General features: G+C 30.5%; 1 protein-coding gene across 1 annotated transcript in view; it reads right to left on the bottom strand.

Annotated features, from left to right (window-relative positions):
• The window catches only part of LOC143044490 (zinc finger ZZ-type and EF-hand domain-containing protein 1-like), a 115,303-nt gene that overhangs the window by 64,484 nt on the left and 32,497 nt on the right, over nucleotides 1–18,322 (bottom strand). Inside the window, exons 3-20 of the mRNA XM_076216536.1 lie at nucleotides 18,043–18,124; nucleotides 15,262–15,343; nucleotides 14,605–14,676; nucleotides 14,194–14,338; nucleotides 13,855–13,919; nucleotides 12,255–12,378; nucleotides 11,809–11,917; nucleotides 10,130–10,195; nucleotides 9,397–9,543; nucleotides 9,032–9,084; nucleotides 8,586–8,664; nucleotides 7,994–8,125; nucleotides 7,141–7,257; nucleotides 6,470–6,576; nucleotides 5,893–5,973; nucleotides 5,262–5,369; nucleotides 1,420–1,508; nucleotides 484–539 (exon numbers count right to left, since the gene is read on the bottom strand). Of these exons, the coding sequence (XP_076072651.1) occupies nucleotides 484–539; nucleotides 1,420–1,508; nucleotides 5,262–5,369; nucleotides 5,893–5,973; nucleotides 6,470–6,576; nucleotides 7,141–7,257; nucleotides 7,994–8,125; nucleotides 8,586–8,664; nucleotides 9,032–9,084; nucleotides 9,397–9,543; nucleotides 10,130–10,195; nucleotides 11,809–11,917; nucleotides 12,255–12,378; nucleotides 13,855–13,919; nucleotides 14,194–14,338; nucleotides 14,605–14,676; nucleotides 15,262–15,343; nucleotides 18,043–18,124 (1,714 nt within the window). The remainder of the gene's footprint in view (nucleotides 1–483; nucleotides 540–1,419; nucleotides 1,509–5,261; nucleotides 5,370–5,892; nucleotides 5,974–6,469; nucleotides 6,577–7,140; nucleotides 7,258–7,993; nucleotides 8,126–8,585; nucleotides 8,665–9,031; nucleotides 9,085–9,396; nucleotides 9,544–10,129; nucleotides 10,196–11,808; nucleotides 11,918–12,254; nucleotides 12,379–13,854; nucleotides 13,920–14,193; nucleotides 14,339–14,604; nucleotides 14,677–15,261; nucleotides 15,344–18,042; nucleotides 18,125–18,322) is intronic.

The raw sequence follows: 18,322 nt of genomic DNA, 5'->3' as shown, positions 1-18,322 counted from the left end.
TTTTCATGATCATAGTTAAACATGTAAGTATTAAAGTATTGAATGCTCTTTTTGTAACTTCATAGGGTTGTAAAAGCGCTGACAGTGCAACCATTTTTAAAATGAAGTGCAGAATACAAAATGTACTTTTGTCAACGCTTTTACGCCCCAATGAAGTTACAAAAAGAAGCATTCAATCTTAAATAAATACAATGTTAAGTTTCCATAGAAGCTCATATCAGATGTTTTTCTTTGATCTTTTATATTTCATTTTGTTCTGCTTGTAAACTGTCTGGATATCTATACAATGCCTTGTGACCAAAATAATCTCACTACATCTCTGTTTTTATATCATATAAATCTCTAATGAATGGCTGGTTGAATCAAAGTACTTATTAAAAAAAAATCTGTTGAAATATAAATAACTTCATTCATAAAACTACCTGTTTGTGAACTAGTCATAAAAATTGAAAAGTACAATTTATACAACCTTAAGTAATGTACCTGTCCCTATAAACAAATAAAAGTCCTCTTCTAACTCCCTTACTGCCTTGTGCATTCTGAAAATAATAAATAGCATAAAGATTTATAAAAAAGATCTTCTCTCTGTTTTTAATATATAATTCTACTTTAATACCTGTAATATGAGAATGCAGTTTTTTCTGCACAACTAGGCTATATTTTTTTTCAAAATAAGTTGTAAGCCTAGACTTGTGGTAGTCCAAATTGACCCATCTAATCCTTTTTCCCCTGATCAAATATATATGACTGTATACAATATTTCAGACAAAACAGTGTTTTTTATTATAAAGATTTTTTAAAGGTTAAATATATGACCTGTATTTGAAATTCTTACAGAAAATAATTTTGTCTGTGTTTAAAAGCTTGTGACTTGGGATGAAGACTGATTATGTTAATACAAGAAAACACTGAACATGTCCAAATGATTCTCAAACTTTAATAATTGATTTTAGAGATATTTCTCTAAATAAAGAATTATATAAGATATAAGAACTAACATTTATGCTTTTCATTATTCTGTACACAAACTTATTTTCGCTGATAATATAAAAAGAAGATGTGGTATGATTGCCAATGAGACAACTATCCACAAAAGACCAAAATGACACAGACATTAACAACTATAGGTCACTGTACGGCCTTCAACAATGAGCAAAGCCCATACCGTATAGTGAGCTATAAAAGGCCCCGATAAGACAATGTAAAACAATTCAAACGAGATACTTTATTTTGTGTTTTACACTTTCAAGTCAACTTCGCAGCTATCTTAATTTACTTGATGTAGTTTATTAATTAAAGATCCAAGTTTTACATATTCACAATGATTTATATTTGTATTATTTTTCTACTCCCAAAAGTCGCGAAAATAAATCGCTCGCAAAAATAAGTTGGTTTACAGTAATTCTATTTTATTTATACCTTCAGTCTGATCCTAGTTATCTGTATAAACTCTGTACTTTTAAAGATAATGTTACACTTTGTTTTTCCTTCCTCTGTTGTATAAAATGCTAAAATAAAAACAAACAAGTGATAAAAAAGTTGTCATTTTCTCTGTTACAGTTTTATTTTGAAAATCGTCTGTGTCTTTTTTAATGCATTCAAAATTGTGTCAAGCATCCCTTTATTGTCTATCTTTACATCATACACAATAAATACTCCTTATATTTTTTGTAATAATGGTCGCTACAATTTCACTTTTAATACAGTTTTGAATGGTTTTTTAAAACAAACCTAACAACAAGAAATTTACAGTGAGTTGCTTATAGGTGTTACTGTAAAACTTTACCTATAGCTCAACCTGTTTTTAAAATTGACAACACAATAGGGACATTTAAATTGACCAGTTGGTATTGTTAGATTTAAATCTACCTTGATGTTACCTGTAAAAAAAATTATTCACCTAACCCAAAGTTTCAGCATGCTTTTTTCCTGAACTTTTTCTTACCTAGGATTATTCTATTAAAAAATTGATAGGGAAGAAAATAGTTTTGGTTTTCATTGTTTTAAATCCCTGATATATATAATTTATCTATTTTTTACCTAAAATTCTAAATCAGTAAAAGATTAAATTAAATATGTATTACTATGTTTGAAAATTAAACTGTCTTTACACACTAAATGCTTCTTTAAAATTCTAACCCATATACATAGTATTGTCCAGCTGCCAGTGAAACAAGAAATAGCTGTTCAGGTGTTTACAGTTTAAATTTTCAGATGGATATGTTGTTCATTTCTTCACATGTCCCTTCAAGATTCTCATTTTGGATTATTATTTGCAATGTTTGAAATCTTTTGGTGTCATTGTGCATACAATATTGGATTTATTTTATTTGAATTCACTTCTTAGATTTTTTATAGCAATTTTGCTTCTTAAAATGTGATGTGTTTTTTTCAAGATTTTATTGTCATGAAGGACATCAAGGAGGAAATAATTCATTCAAACTGTTTTGTGGGGCTTACATATGATGTTGTACATGTAAAATTCAAAAATAATTTTGGAGTATACCTTGCTGTGTTTTTTCTTTGAAATCTATTATAATATTAGTGGGACTTTTGTGCATAAAATGCTGTGTTCCCTCAAGGAAATTCAAATTTTCATACGATGGGATTTAGTTATGTTAAAGATTAAAAAATTTCAAAACTGGAATTCAAGTAGGAGATATAGTGTGAGTTCATCCAACATGTTTCTGTGGCTTTAAATGTGATTCATTATTAATTTGGGATCTATTACAAATTTAAGATGATTTACCATTTAAATGGGATCTTGGAAATGAAATAAAATGTTGAATTATGCAGTGGATATAGTCTAATCTAGTGATAAAGTGAAAAATGAAAGTAAAATATTCTAAAATATTCCTAACGTGAGGAAATGTTTTAAGTGAATGTGAAATTGGAAATAAGTCATTATAAAATTCTGGATCAAATATTGTTTGATTTGGAAATTTATAATAGGAAATGAAATAAAATGTTTACTGTGGATATAGAAAAATCAAGTGATGTATAGTAAAAATATAAATAAAATATTACAAAATATTTGTAAAGTGAGGATAACTATTTGGAATATAGTAATGGAAATGATAAAAAAAAATTACAAGATTCTGAATTATGTATAGATTCTGCACCTGTTAACTTAGGATGTATATCATGGGAAGTTAATCAGAATTTATACTATGGATTTAGAAAAAAATCTAGTGAAGTAGTGAAAAATGAATAAAATTGGGGATTATTTAAAAACTTTGGAATTCTGGATGAGATGTCAAATATTAGTGTAAAAAAATAAATGAAATTGTTTATTCAAATATGATTTTGATGTTTCATAAAGTGAGTGAAATATTACGACTGGATTATTAAACACTGCTAGTAGTGGCTATGCAAACATTAAGATGAAATGTAGTGCATTTTAGGCCATGCAATTTTAAACAAGAGTGCACACGCTGAAATGTCTCGCCTTCTATACTAATCATTGATATTATGTAGATAGTCCTAAGTATAAAGCTTTATTACAACTGTCTCATAAACTTAACATTAACCAAGATAACTAAACAAAGACCAATGAACCATGAAAATGAGGTCAAGGTCAGATGAACCATGCCAGGCAGACATGTACAGCTAACAATGCTTCTATACAACATATATAGTTGACCTATTACTTACAGTTTAAGAAAAATAGACCAAAACACAAAAAAACTTAACACTGTGCAATGAACCGTGAAAATGATGTCAGGGTCAAAAGAAACCTGCGCTACTGACATAAAGATCATAAAATATTTCCATACACCAAATATAGTTGACCTATGGCATATAGTATTAGATAAAAAGACCAAAACTCAAAAACTTAACTTTGACCACTGAACCATGAAAATGAGGTCAAGGTCACATGACATCTGCCCGCTAGACATGTACACCTTACAATCATTCCATACAACAAATATAGTAGACCTATTGCATATAGTATGAAAATAAACAGACCAAAACACAAAAATTTAACTATAACCACTGAACCATGAAAATGAGGTCAAGGTCACATGACATCTGCCCGCTAGACATGTACACCTTACAATCATTCCATATAACAAATATAGTAGACCTATTGCATATAGTACGAAAAAAACAGACCAAAACACAAAAATTTACCTATAACCACTGAACCATGAAAATGAGGTCAAGGTCAGATGACACCTGCCAGTTGGACATGTACACCTTACAGTCCTTCCATACACCGAATATACTAGCCCTATTGCTTATAGTATCTGAGATATGGACTTGACCACCAAAACTTAACCTTGTTCACTGATCCATGAAATGAGGTCGAGGTCAAGTGAAAACTGTCTGACAGACATGAGGACCTTGCAAGGTACGCACATATCAAATATAGTTATCCTATTACTTATAATAAGAGAGAATTCAACATTACAAAAAATTTGAATTTTTTTTTCAAGTGGTCACTGAACCATGAAAATCAGGTCAAGGACATTGGACATGTGACTGACGGAAACTTCGTAACATGAGGCATCTATATACAAAGTATGAAGCATCCAGGTCTTCCACCTTCTAAAATATAAAGCTTTTAAGAATTTAGCTAACACCGCCGCTGCCGCCGCCGCCGCCGCCGGATCACTATCCCTATGTCGAGCTTTCTGCAACAAAAGTTGCAGGCTCGACAATAAACTGCAAGAAAATAACATATATGATATAGTCATTCTTGTTTGGCTTGATCACTCCTAATATTTTGAATAACAGTAAAATAAAAAATCTCTCAATAGAATAATCCTAGGTAAGAAAAAGTTCAGGAAAAAAGCATGCTGAAACTTTGGGTTAGGTGAATAAAATTTTTTACAGGTAGCATCAAGGTAGATTTAAATCTAACAATACCAACTGGTCAATTTAAATGTCCCTATTGTATTGTCAATTTTAAAAACAGGTTGAGCTATAGGTAAACTTTTACAGTAACACCTATAAGCAACTCACTGTAATAAGCTTCAATACTCAACCATTATGCTATGACTTAATTCATAATTTGCATAATTTGGTTTGATGCTTGAAGACATCATTTGCTTTTCAAGATTTTTTCGTTTGTACTTTTTTTCTATTTTAAAACAAACCAAAAACAATTATAGGCGATTTTTTTTAAAGGAAAATTCCTAAGAATTTATTGGCTGTTGTTATAATAATTTTGTTTGCAGTTTCATTTCATTTGATAATGCCATGATCACTCCTGATTGGTGAATGCCACAATCAGTAATCATCCATGTTAATATTACCTTCTACAGGCAATGAAGTCCATGTGTGATTGAGTAGATTTTCTGGTCCTGAATTGTCATCAGATTTCCCTCCATCGGTACCAAGAATTGTCACTGGTAACTGGTGCCCTGTTTATAATAAAGTCACATTTCAAAATAAGTCTGTATACAACTTTCCTGTTTTAATTCTGAAGTTACCTTAATTACACCCCCAAAATTTATAGATGCTCAACAATTTTCTTGAATCTGCTCAGTGCATAATATTATTACTGTATTTACACATTTATTATGAACAGTTATAAGTATTGTTCAGTTGAAAAACTTGCTTCTAGTGACTTAATCTTATAGGTATATTTTCAGTATAAAGGGACTTTTTCAGGCCCTATTATCAACTCTTTTACTCCAAGACCAATATTGTTTTAAGTTAATGAATAAACAAACAAGTATGAGAAAGTCAAACATATCTATATTAATCAATCCTTTTTAATGGAACATTAACATTTACAAACCCAATTGGTCAAAATAGACATTTATTCACAAGAAACATAGAGTTCATGGTTCAAAATGACAATATTGTCTTGTTCAGAATTTCAGATATAAAAAGTCCCTTTCATGTTTAGCATAAGACATGTGTAATGACAAAAATACAAACCTGATTTTTCCCAACATGAATCTCTGGCCTGTAACATCTTTCTCAATAATTCTGAACACGGCAAATTTGTTTCCGGGAATTCTGAAAATAAATTCAACATGACATCAGAAAATTGACATAGATAAACTATAAAACTATTTTATTATTATTTTACAAAAAGACGTTCAAGTGCAAGCATAACTTTTTAATTAAGTATATCTAGAATTCAGCTGAATGTGCATATTACGTAACATAACAACAGAATTTATTTCACTTGTATAATCCTTTCTGCTGACAAAAATATTCTGAACTAATTTTTTAAAAACTAAATCCAGATTCATGAACTTTAAACTACATAAAAGCGTATTTTACTAAATGTTTTATACACCTTTTCACTATTTGTCTGAAAGTACTGGCACTAGCAGACTTTCACATAAATTTTGATGTCACAAGAGAAAATGTCAGATGAAATAAGGAAAAAGTGATTATGATACGATGTCAATAGTTCTAGTGTGGTAAAATTTCCAGTAAAAAAATTGCCGATTTTGAAATAAAGATAAGGTATATTTAAATCCTGAATGACAATAATTATAGTCACCTTGTAGAAGCTTTAAGGTCCTCAGTATTCCACCCACATTTCCCCTGGCTAGATTAAATGATAGGAGCATATGTAATCCTTCCTGGACAACTTCTCCATCATTGCTACTACAATAAAATTGTTGTAAATCAGGAAAAAAATCCAAGTTAATCATTCTGCACTAGTCTTAATTGAGAGTGCAAATATATTTTTTAAGTCAACAAAACAGTAGATGTTATTATATTATCCTACATTAATATGATACATAATTATATTATCATACATACATTTCATTTCTGCCCACAGCTGTATAAAAATTAATTCACAGCTGTAATAACTTAATTAGTAAGAATTATAATGCTATAAATTGAGAAAAAAATGCTATATTTTTTTTCAGATTAAAGGCTCATCTACCAAAATTGAACTTCATATAAGTAAGAATAAAATGAAGTATGTTTGAACTGTTAAAAATGTTGAAAATGATGAATTTCAAACAATGCAAATAAAGATATAAAAACATATACTATGATGCTTCAGTTATCACGGTTCAGTAAGAATTGAAAGTTCAATGACATAATTTTGACGTTGGTTCTCCGATAAACCTTTGTAACCCGTTCATAGAAAATAACCCATGATTGGTCGGTTCACAAGTTTCATCATAACATATAATGCATAGAGTTTCCCAAACTTACAGAGCTATATCTGTGACAAACTTCTCTACCTCCTGTAGAACATATTTAGATAGAAACTTTGGTCTCTCTGTACTGGCAGGACACAAGGACAATGGTGGTATGTTATCTAAAGCTCTCCTGAAATAAAGAAAAAATTACATCCTATAAAATTATGAACAAAGACATGTGTTTCAACTACTTGCAGTTCAAGCATACAATTTGTTTGACTTTGAACTAAGTCGTCTTGGTAACATGTTTATGATTACTAGAAGTCTAAAACTTTTAAAGCATTTCAACAATGTATCAACTTCAAAGAGTGTATCGTTACAGACTATCTGAGGCTTATTTCTGTACAAACTTTAAAATTCAAAGATATTTTTTGGTGTGGATTAAAGGTTTAAAACTGAATAAAAATTGCAACCAAAGTCCCTATGATTAAGTTTTCTGGTAATTTAACATATCAATAGTTAAAATTGTAGAATGAGTTCTTGTGTCAAAATAACTATTGTTGCAGGCATCCAGATGAATAACAGTATAAATGGTCAGATTGCTGGTTTCACTGGTAACATCATCATGTTTCCAGTTGCTTAGGTCTGTATAAAGGTTGTATTGGATGTTTCAGAAACATTGGTAAAAGTTAGTGATCAAAATGTTGAGTTAAGGTAATTGAGGTTGTTAGAACCTGTATGTAATACTAACCTTGTCTGATCCAATTCATTTACTGAAGTTGTGAATTGAGTGGTATTGTATTGATATCTATTTTAACTAAGATCTGTGCATGTTTATTTCCTGAAGCTGTGGACTTATTGCCAATGTATTTACACTCTACATGTTTTAAGTACCTAATATGTGACCTGCAGAGTGTATAATTTACCTTGTGTGCTCCAGTACCATTGGTCGGAGTTGTGGATTGAGTGGTAGAGTCATGGTAACTGTAGAGGCTAGGATTTGTATGTACCAAACAGCTGCCGCATCTCCAACATTTATACCTAGTTCTTTCATTACTCTGTAAAACATCAGTTATGAATTTTATGAGAATCAGTTAATGTTTTGTCGGCTAAGTCTACATTTTTATTCAAAGATAATAAATATTTATGATTTGTTAATTCATTTATACATATATCTTTACAAAGACCTATGAGATCATTTAGTTATATTTTTTGTACTTTGTGCTATCATGAAGATGTCTTGCAATATCATTGTCATCTTGAGTTAGGGAGATGAACCAAATGTTTAAAAAGAAATTGCTGCTTTTTGCAAAGCACATGGTATTTAGGGGGAGAGCAAAGACTGTTTACTAGGGTAACAAAAGCAATACTTAGTGTGTTGTTCTTAAGAAAGCTAAATTTGTATTAAGCTTCAGATATTTTTAAGAATTAGGTAATTTGTATACTGCATATGATTTATTAAAAGTTTGTGTACAATAAGCAACATAATTAAAAGATTTCCTTTTCTATCAAACTTACTTGTACCCCACAGTCTTTATCCCATGAATCCTGGTATCACAGCCATCATTTCTACATCTCTTTATGTTTATCTGTATAACTACAAAGAAAACCATGTGTCAGATGAAGAGCACAAAAAAAATATAACACATTATAATTGTTTTCATTGATTTCTGGTACATTTCTGTCTTTCACAATATGTAGTTATTTTTCATACCAATTCATAGCTAGTGATAAAAGAAATACATTGGTAACTTAAAGCACTAAAAGCACATTAATTGGTTTTAAAAATATTTGCCCATCAATTTATTCAATAAGTACAGGAATATATTTCTTGGTTTTATACACAAATATGTTGTGCGAGATTTGTGACATAACATAGTTTTTTTTTTCTAGTTATTTCCCTTTGACTACAACATTTGCTATAAAACTGTTAGGAGGTATATGGAAATCATCTTTTTACTTACTTGGGTAATAAATCTTACAGTTCTTCAACAAGACAACATCACCTGTCACATGACTGAAATATAATTACATAATTATTATGTACAGTTCAAACTGTTTAAGGTTATATTGTCCACATTTATGTATCCTAAAATAAGATATTTATTTTTCATCATTTCAAATTTATTCTGTCTTAAACCATTTGCAAATTAATCTTGTTATTAGGTCTCTTTAAAAAGAGGAGTATTTCTCTTATGAAGTTATTTATCTATGTTTTTGAGCAACAATTTTTTTATTATTCCTTACCAAAACATATTCCAAAATTCCATTACTAATAAAATGGCTCAGAATGGTTTATTAAATATTTCCATTTTCGATATAAGTTTACCTCGGAATCCTTATTTCTTTCAGTTGTCTAAGGCTCCTGAAGTTTTTCCCAGCAACAATATGTATAAGTTCTGGCATATAGCTGGAGTCAGAGGAGGCCACTGCTACGGATAAAGTCTTTATGACAACATTTGTTTTTGTATGTAATCTGAAAATACAGAAACATTTGAAATAATAGTCATTGTGGAATAAAATGATGAAACAATTTGGGTTTTTTTCTGTGACTGGACTGTAGGTGTTTCAATCCTTCTGCTGCAGTCCAGTTTTCCTTTGGGAATCCTGACGTAATTCATTTTTTTCAGGGATTTTTAATGATCAGGATTAGCAACGTTAATGACAATGTGTTGAAGATTGGATGCATCATTATCTGATCTTGTTACTGTATTAGTTGCCCTTAAGTGATCTTCAAAAGGTGGAATGCACAAATTATCTATATAAGTCAATATAAAAGCTATGGCTTAGTGAAAGTTCATTAACATTTTCCAAGATAATGCAATTGCTATCAGAAGACAAGGTTTTTTTTATTCACAATTTCTTGCATCGGACAAAACAAATCTATTTCACAATTTTTACTATTTCTTTAGTCATTATCAGACTGAAACATTTTTAGAAATAGGGCCATCATCACACCAAAAAACTGTATAACATAAATGTGACTCATGTAAATACTATTTTAAGGAAGCAACATGCAGACAAATGTTCGCTTGTTCCAAGACCTCTTCATAAGACATTACCTAATCCAGTGTGACCTAGCTGTACCGTCTGACTGCCAATATGTGTTAGGGTCACCATTAGTTAACCTGCAATCATACATAGTAATAAATTAATATTTGGCTTCATGAATAATTCATATGTCCATCCATTGAGAATATTTGAAAAGACAATTTATCATACCTGTCAACCTCTGAAAATGAAAAGTCAGGACATGACCTGCATTGAGAAAAAAAATCTCAGGTCATAACGCGTACGACATTTTGCGAGCTCAATTGAAGAACAAAAATATGTTTACATATAATTTATATAGTCAATATGTATATGAAACAGTTAGAACATGTATACAAGTTTATTTCAGACTATTGTTATATTCCATAGTAGCAGACTTGGCATTCTTTAAAAGAACTGACCTTAGGATCAGGAACTGCACTTGGTTTCAGTTCATAGCAATGCAAATGTGTATTCATTTTACAAGAAAGAAGAGCACACAGTGTATCCTTATTAAGATCAGCCCTAAACTCTGTAGCTATTTTCTTTACTAAAGAAAATGCCCTCTCACTGTCTGCATTGCTGTTTGGCAAAACCAGTAATGTTTTAGCAAGTTTTGACAAAACAAAAAATCTTGGCTTGTTTTCAACTACCACTTTGTTATTTTCAACTGAAAGGGCTCTCTTTACTATTTGGGTGGTTTTAGTTTTTCCACAGGAATAACCTGAAGCTATTTCACTGTCAGAGAACATTAATTTACACAATTTTGTGAAATGGTCAGTTACTGCAAAGGAAAGGTTGTGCTCAGCCACAAAGTACGAAAATAAAGTTTCTGCATTAGTTACTTTATCAGCCAAAACACTTTTGGTCTTTGTGAAGAAAATATCGTTACGTAGCTCAGGTAAACAGTCCTACATTTTGACTTTTTGTTACATTGAAAAAGACCGATAAAACCGAAGGTCGTATTACCGGTACTTCTAAATACCGGAAACAATTCCGGTCAGTAATCCGGGTGAAACGGGTAATGTTAGAAATTCCCGGGACCCGCCGGGTAAAGAAAAACTCCCGGGTGAGAGGTGAAAATAACGGGTGTCACCCGCAAAAAACGGGTGAGTTGACAGGTATGATTTATTTTTGATAGTGGGAAGTGTGGGTGATTATGACTGCCACAAGTATTTAGAATTTAGCTAATATAATGGGCCCCTTTGAATAGTTGTTACTTAAGTTAAAGCCATTAGAGTTAGGTACACTTACACAATGCAATATATAGGGAGTTAGATAAGGCAACAATATTGTCCTGTAAATGACAATTTTCAGTGTGAGTCATCATGAAAGTTACCAGACGATCTACCATCAATTCAATTGAGGTCTCTTCAAAGAGGATAAGGTAAAAACAGAGTCCTATATATGGACATACTATCTATGAACAAATCAGATTAAGCTGGTTGAGCTTCCTCCAATCTGAACATTTTAAGTGATTAACTCAAGTTCACTATGTCATTCTTAGCATACTGCACTTGTAATTCAAAGTATCGGAATACTGGAAGTACAAGTCTAAAAGATAAATAGAATTTCAGTACTATCAAGCTGTTGAAATCTTTTTCAATCAAGCTGCACATGCCTCTTTTGAAAAGGCTTAACATGTTTCAAAAATATCACAATCTTCTATATCTAAAACTTACTTTTTAAAGATTGTATATAGGAAAATTACCTGTACGATTCTGATGAATTAGACGAGACTTCAATATTACTATGACAGGGACTGATTGTTCTTAACTCTTCACCAGATCCCAAAACACCTTCTTGAGTGAAAGAAGGACCTAAAATATGCAACAAAATATAATACAGTCAGTTAAAACTTCAAATCATTGTTGCAAGAATAAAGAAATGTGTTAATCTTGCAAAGGGAATAATCAAAATGTTATTAAAAAAAATATTGTGAAACAATATCTCTTTCTCAAAAAAATCTAACAGAATCATTATCCTTGGGAAATATAACATCTTTCTAATGTATGGAAGAGGCATGAAACACAGTCTACTTTTATCAATATCATTTTATCTTAAAAGATGTTCCAGATTCACATTTAATAAATACAAGCATGAATTTTTAAATTCAAAATAAATGAAATGAAAAGAACAAAATATACAGTAACTTACCGCTTTCCTTAATATTTTTGAAGACATGTTTAAGAACCGATGCTCTCATGTTGGCTGTGTTATTGAAGCCATTCAGCAGAGGGAATGGTAGAAAAGAACTAGGGCATCTGTTTCGTAATAAATACTGAAAACAAAAGCAAAATACACAGATTTAAACATAAACAGAATTAAAATCAACTACAATTACTATACAATAGTTTGCATGTAAATAATTGTTTACAATTTTATTGTGAAAAAATACAATAAAACACTATACCATATAATAGACTGAAAAAAATTCAAAAACAATTTTAAGTAAGTGTTGGTTAATAAAGGGCATATAGCAATGTGCATGAAAAACCTGTTGTTGAAAATAGTTGATCTTATTCAAAAATGACTGTCTCATTCATCTGCATGTATTGATGATTGACCTTTTTCATGTTAGTTGAGGGTCTACAAAGGCTGTTCTCAGTTCAGATATCTAGATTCAATGGTAAACAGCCATCTCTAAACCACACAACTACTGAGAACAATTTGAAGGCAATGCTTAGTAAAGATTTTGAAGGTATCTATAAAAGTGCTTAAATCCTGCATTAATAATTGTCTGTCCCATGTCAGTTCATCACAAGGTTGGCAAAAAAGCGGTCAATACTAGTATTGACCATGCCAGTGGTAAATACTGGGAAATACTGGCAAATACTGGGAAATACCGGCAAATACTGGTCGATTGAAATTTTAAGTATTATAAAAACCACTATCTACTTGGTCATTTATAATTACTATTAATAATTAATTTATAAAGAAAGTGTTTAAAATCATTTTTAATGCTTTCATTTCTAATTCTATTGTAAATTCAAACAGGAATTTACATTGATTAATATGTACATAATATTATAGTAAAAGATAAAAACTTTTTGTCCCTGCTTCTAATTTCAATTTCCAGCATGAAGAAGGGGATTATCTCACAGTTAAATAAACAGGAAATAATTTATTGTTTAAGGGAGTCTTCATATATCAATTTTATTACTTTCAACCCATGTATTGTCAACTTTTATTGGCGGTTGTTGTTTTAGTAATTAAATTGTCACACCTAGCAATGCCAGGTGATAGGTAAAAAGACCCATGTAACTTCATTTACCTGTAGTTTTATTTACCTTTAATTTTAATTACCTGTAAAATCATACATTTTGAATAAAGATATATTGATTTAAAAATGTTGAAATAAAATGTAAATTTGTATATATCTTAAGTATGCAATATCATAATTCATAATAACTACATTTTAAATCAGTAAGAATAAGTGTTGAAAATGAATAAAACATATCAAATTCATTAATTTTATAAGCTGACACGTGCATAAAGATTAAAGTTTAAGTATATTTGACTTTTTATCAAGTTTTTACTTCAATTAATAGTAGAAACAACCATGAAAATTTCAATTGACCAGTATTTGCCAGTAATGACCACTTGGGGAGTATTGTCCGGGGCGGTAAATACCGGTAAATACCACTGGTAAATACCGGGGGTGGTATTTACCGCCCAACCTTGGTTCATCATCAGCTGGTCTTTGAGTATACATGTATTGTTTCTCTACTCTTTGTTAGAGAGTAAATTTACAAACCTTGAGTATTTTTTCTGCATGTTGTTTAACAGCATTTTTATCTCCAGCATATACATCCACAAAACCTGAAATAGGCAGTATTATTAAATTTTTAGTACTTTCAGCATTTAACTGCACAAGCAAAGAAATATCATCACAGATGGATAGAGATGTAACCTGCATTGTTTAGAGTTCTTATAACTTGCATACTTTTTATGAACAAGCTTGCAGCATTATCTTAAAAGCACTTTTATGTTATCTTATATATATATATATATATATTCTGATTACCAATGTTACCCAAAATATAAAGAAAATTAAGCAAATAGAGCTGTGTTATATATTTATATCAATATTTACCTGGTGTAAGAGAACAAGCCTGCATCATTCGAATACTTCGTCCTAATTCTCCCTGTAAATTAGGACCACTCATAGACTTGACTGTTTCTATCATTGTTGAAGTTTCTACCACACCACTGCCATCTGTGTCAAACTGCTGGAAAGTCTACAAGCAATTAAGAGCAAACTACAATAGTCACTCTATTTTAAGGCTAAAGTTGCTTCAAAGGCAGTGCATTGGAAATAAAATAGCATTTACTTCAATATTTTGCCCTGAGTTCTTTTCAAGACTGCATTGCTAGATTTTTGAAATCTGACTATCAGGTAGATTATTTTCAGTTCTGAAAACTTTCAAAATGTGATTTTCTTGTTGTTTTATCAATTTTAGATAACCTTTTACAGGGACAGCTATTGCCCATGTTATAATCTTACCTTAATAGCATCATCCCTGGACACACTTTTTGTCATCAACCAATCACAAAACTGGGCAATGGATATTGTTTCCTAAAATAGTAAGCAAGTAATTAATTGGTTAAATTCTAAAAAAAAAATTGACTTCAATATTCAATCCTAAAAAAAATTTGACTTCAATATTCAATCCTAAAAATTGCTTTCCATCAAGTTTTTCTTAATTTAACATGGGAACATGATTTATAGCCAGTCTTTCTAAAAATCAAAATCAGAGAAACTTGACATTTTTCCATTCCTGGTAGTCAATATTATAGATGAAAAATTTCTACAAGAAATAAAGTTATATCAGATTTATCAAAATCATAACCACCTTTATCTTCCATAAAATAAAAATCTGAGTGCTGTATAAGTGTAAAAAATAATCCCTATTTCTTCTGCATGTGTTCGTATTAGTGTACATGTGACATGTTTGTGATTATATTTCTGAGAGTGTGTAAATAAACATCCCATTTACTGTCTATATCATCCAACCAGTGTAGAATCTGTGAGTTGTATTAGTTTATTTAATGTTCTATTATTTCTTCTGCATGTGACAGTGTTTGTGTTTGTTTGCAAGTGTATGTATATGTATATAAATATATCTGTGTGTGTGTGTGTGTGTGTAAACTGCAAACAAACCTCCTGTTTGCTATCTTTATCATCCAGCCATCGTAGAATCTGTGTTCTATACTGCTGTAATACATTCTCTGTTATTTCTTCCCTGAAACAGTAGATACAATGCTAATGGAAATGAAGAAATAATTGTCTGTCGTGGAAGAAAAATGTATTAGAGAGTTATATTTTTTATTGTTTTTTTCAAACAAGCTTTACTTAAACTAATCTTTTGTAAAATTTGAGCGAATTCTGTAATTAAGTTCTTATTTTATTTCAATATTGCCTTTTTTTCTCCTATTAGTTTAACAGAAAAAAAGTAACTTTACAAAAATGTATGCTTCTTTCGAAGGCAGATTGTGAGCGTAAATGAACAGTGACCTCTTCTTTTTATTTCATTTTTCTATTAAGTATAAGATAAAGTTCATTTATAGAAAAATTCGTAAGGGTTCCACGGAACCCGGTGTCTCGCCTACTTTTTCTCTTAATCGCAGACTCAACAAAAATGAGGAAAAACATCAATAAAAATTTCCCTCACAATACTGTCTTTTGATTGAAAGAAGCTTCCAAGTTTGGTAAAAAAATCCAGGATAGTTTATGAATCTAAAAATTGTTTTATAAACTTTAACTGCAGACTGTATGTAATGTTAACTGGAAGAAAAACTAAGTCCATTTATAAGTAAAATACGGAAAAAATGAATTATTTTTTTTACAAAATTTACTTCTGAATAATATCTTATGATCAGAAATAAGCTTTTGTCTAAGTTTGGTAGAAATCCAGGATAGTTTAAGAACATTATAAAATTTTAAAAACTTAAACCACAAAGTCCATTTATAAGTAAAATACGGAAAAGTGGAAATTTATTTTTACAAAATTTTCTTCTTGATACTATCTTATGATCATAAACAATCTTCTGTCCAAGTTTGGTACAAATCAAGGATAGTTTATGAAAGTTATTAAAATTTTAAAAACTTTAACCACAGAGTGAATGTAATGTTTCCTCGCAGAAAAAACTAAGTCCATTTATAAGTAAAATACGGAAAAGTGGAAATTTATTTTCACAACATTTTCTTCTTGATACTATCTTATCATCATAAACAAGCTTCTGTCCTAGTTTGGTACATATCAAGGATAGTTTATGAAAGTTATTAAAATTTTAAAAACTTTAACCACAGAGTGAATGTAATGTTTCCTCGCAGAAAAACTAAGTCCATTTATAAGTAAAATACGGAAAAAATGGAATTTTATTTTTACAAAATTTACTTCTGGATACTTTCTTATGATCATAAACAAGCTTCTGTCCAAGTTTGGTAGAAATTCAGTATAGTTTAAGAAAGTTATTAAAGTTTCAAAAACTTTAACCACAGAGTGAATATTTGTGGACGCCGCCGACGACGACGACGCCGACGACGACGGAATGTAGGATCGCTAAGTCTCGCTTTTTCGACTAAAGTCGAAGGCTCGACAAAAATATAACGAAATCCTATGTTAGAATAAAATTTTGATTTAGACCCGTGAACCTCCTTAAGTTCTTTATAATGGATATAAAAGGATTGTGATCATTTAAATTATTACAACTGTTCTTAAGATTTGTGCCCAAACTGACTAATTTCAGGAACATTTTACTAAGTTAAAAAAGCTTTTTGAACAATTCTTAAACCCTTACAGCCATATTTTGAAAATACATTTTTCTGTTGGGTCAATTCATGCTGTCTTTCATCTATAGGATTGGATCTAGCAATACTTCCAGTCTAGTTTTCAAGACTATTTTCAGATTAAATAAATGGGGAATGCCCCAGCTAACTTATTACGTTATAATGGGTAAAAACTCAATAACGGTAAACGTGACTCTACCAAAATTTGTACTTGATCTGAGTTAAGTGTTTATAGCTTTGTTTATAAGTTTCATAACATTTGGTTGAGGCAAAATAAAGTTAGAGAACAGAAACAAAAAGTTCAGCACTTTTTTCTTCCAATATGAAAAGGAGATTCATGAGAATACCTGACTTGAATTTCATTGATGAAATATTCGTTTTCACAATGCATTAACACTTAAACCTCATGATTTTTTCTAACTGAAAAACATTCTTTGCGAATCAAGTGTTAAAAAAAAATCCAGGTAGGAAAGGGTTAAATTAAGGGGTATAACTCTAGAACAGTTAAAGTGATGCAACCAAATTTCAAAACTTGATCTGTTTTTTTGTGGTAATTAGCACTGTGCATAAGATTCATAACATTTGATTGAGAATTTTCTATATCTGATGATATGACCGGGGACCAATATTCCAAACCCTAACTTCTGAGCTGATGATATGACCGGGGACCATTTTCGATATTTGAACAGAAGGAAGACTTATTTATATTAATTTCAAAACAGTAGTTTTGGGGGTATGTTTTAACGCTAGCCTTTTGACAATATTGGATAACAAAATTTAGATGTCCATTTTGAAAATTCAAATGAAAATAAAAGCAAATGAGGGAGGTAATATTATTTTCCCATGACACATAAGGGAGGTAATATTATTTTCACTGACACATAAGGAAGGTAATATTATTTTCCCTGACGACCTTTTCGGTGAGTATTTAATTTCACGATTGGGAACATTCACTTATGGACATCTTTGGACCATGAGGACCATTATTTTTGTAGAAGGAAACCTTTAAATTTTAAATTGTCAAAATCCATGACCTCTAATCCTCTACACTGATATTTAAACATTACTTATGACTTTCTAAAAGAGGAACTTAAAACTTGAAAATTAAAATGATCCAGCCATTTTGTTTCATTAAAAGAAATTTTAACTTACTTGAATTTTGAGACTAGATTCCTCAATGCTGAGTGATCGAACAACTCATTTAAATCTCTAACTGCTGGAGTCTCCTTGTCTCCTGAAATTATAAATGTATTGTAGTGTGTATTTCACCTGCTTTGGTCCATTGAGTACTTGGACTTACACTAGACAAAAGTGAACATGCTGAAATGTCTCACCTTATTTACTAATCATTGAAATTATGTTCATAGTCCTTAATAAAGCTTTATTACAAAGTTCAGTCACATAAACTTAACATTAACCAAGAAAATAAAAC

Source organism: Mytilus galloprovincialis, chromosome 9 (genome assembly GCF_965363235.1).
Source record: "Mytilus galloprovincialis chromosome 9, xbMytGall1.hap1.1, whole genome shotgun sequence".
Classification (NCBI taxonomy): Eukaryota; Metazoa; Mollusca; class Bivalvia; order Mytilida; family Mytilidae; genus Mytilus; species Mytilus galloprovincialis.
Note: the sequence above shows the minus strand (reverse complement) of the source record. Positions and strands in the feature narration are given on the sequence as shown.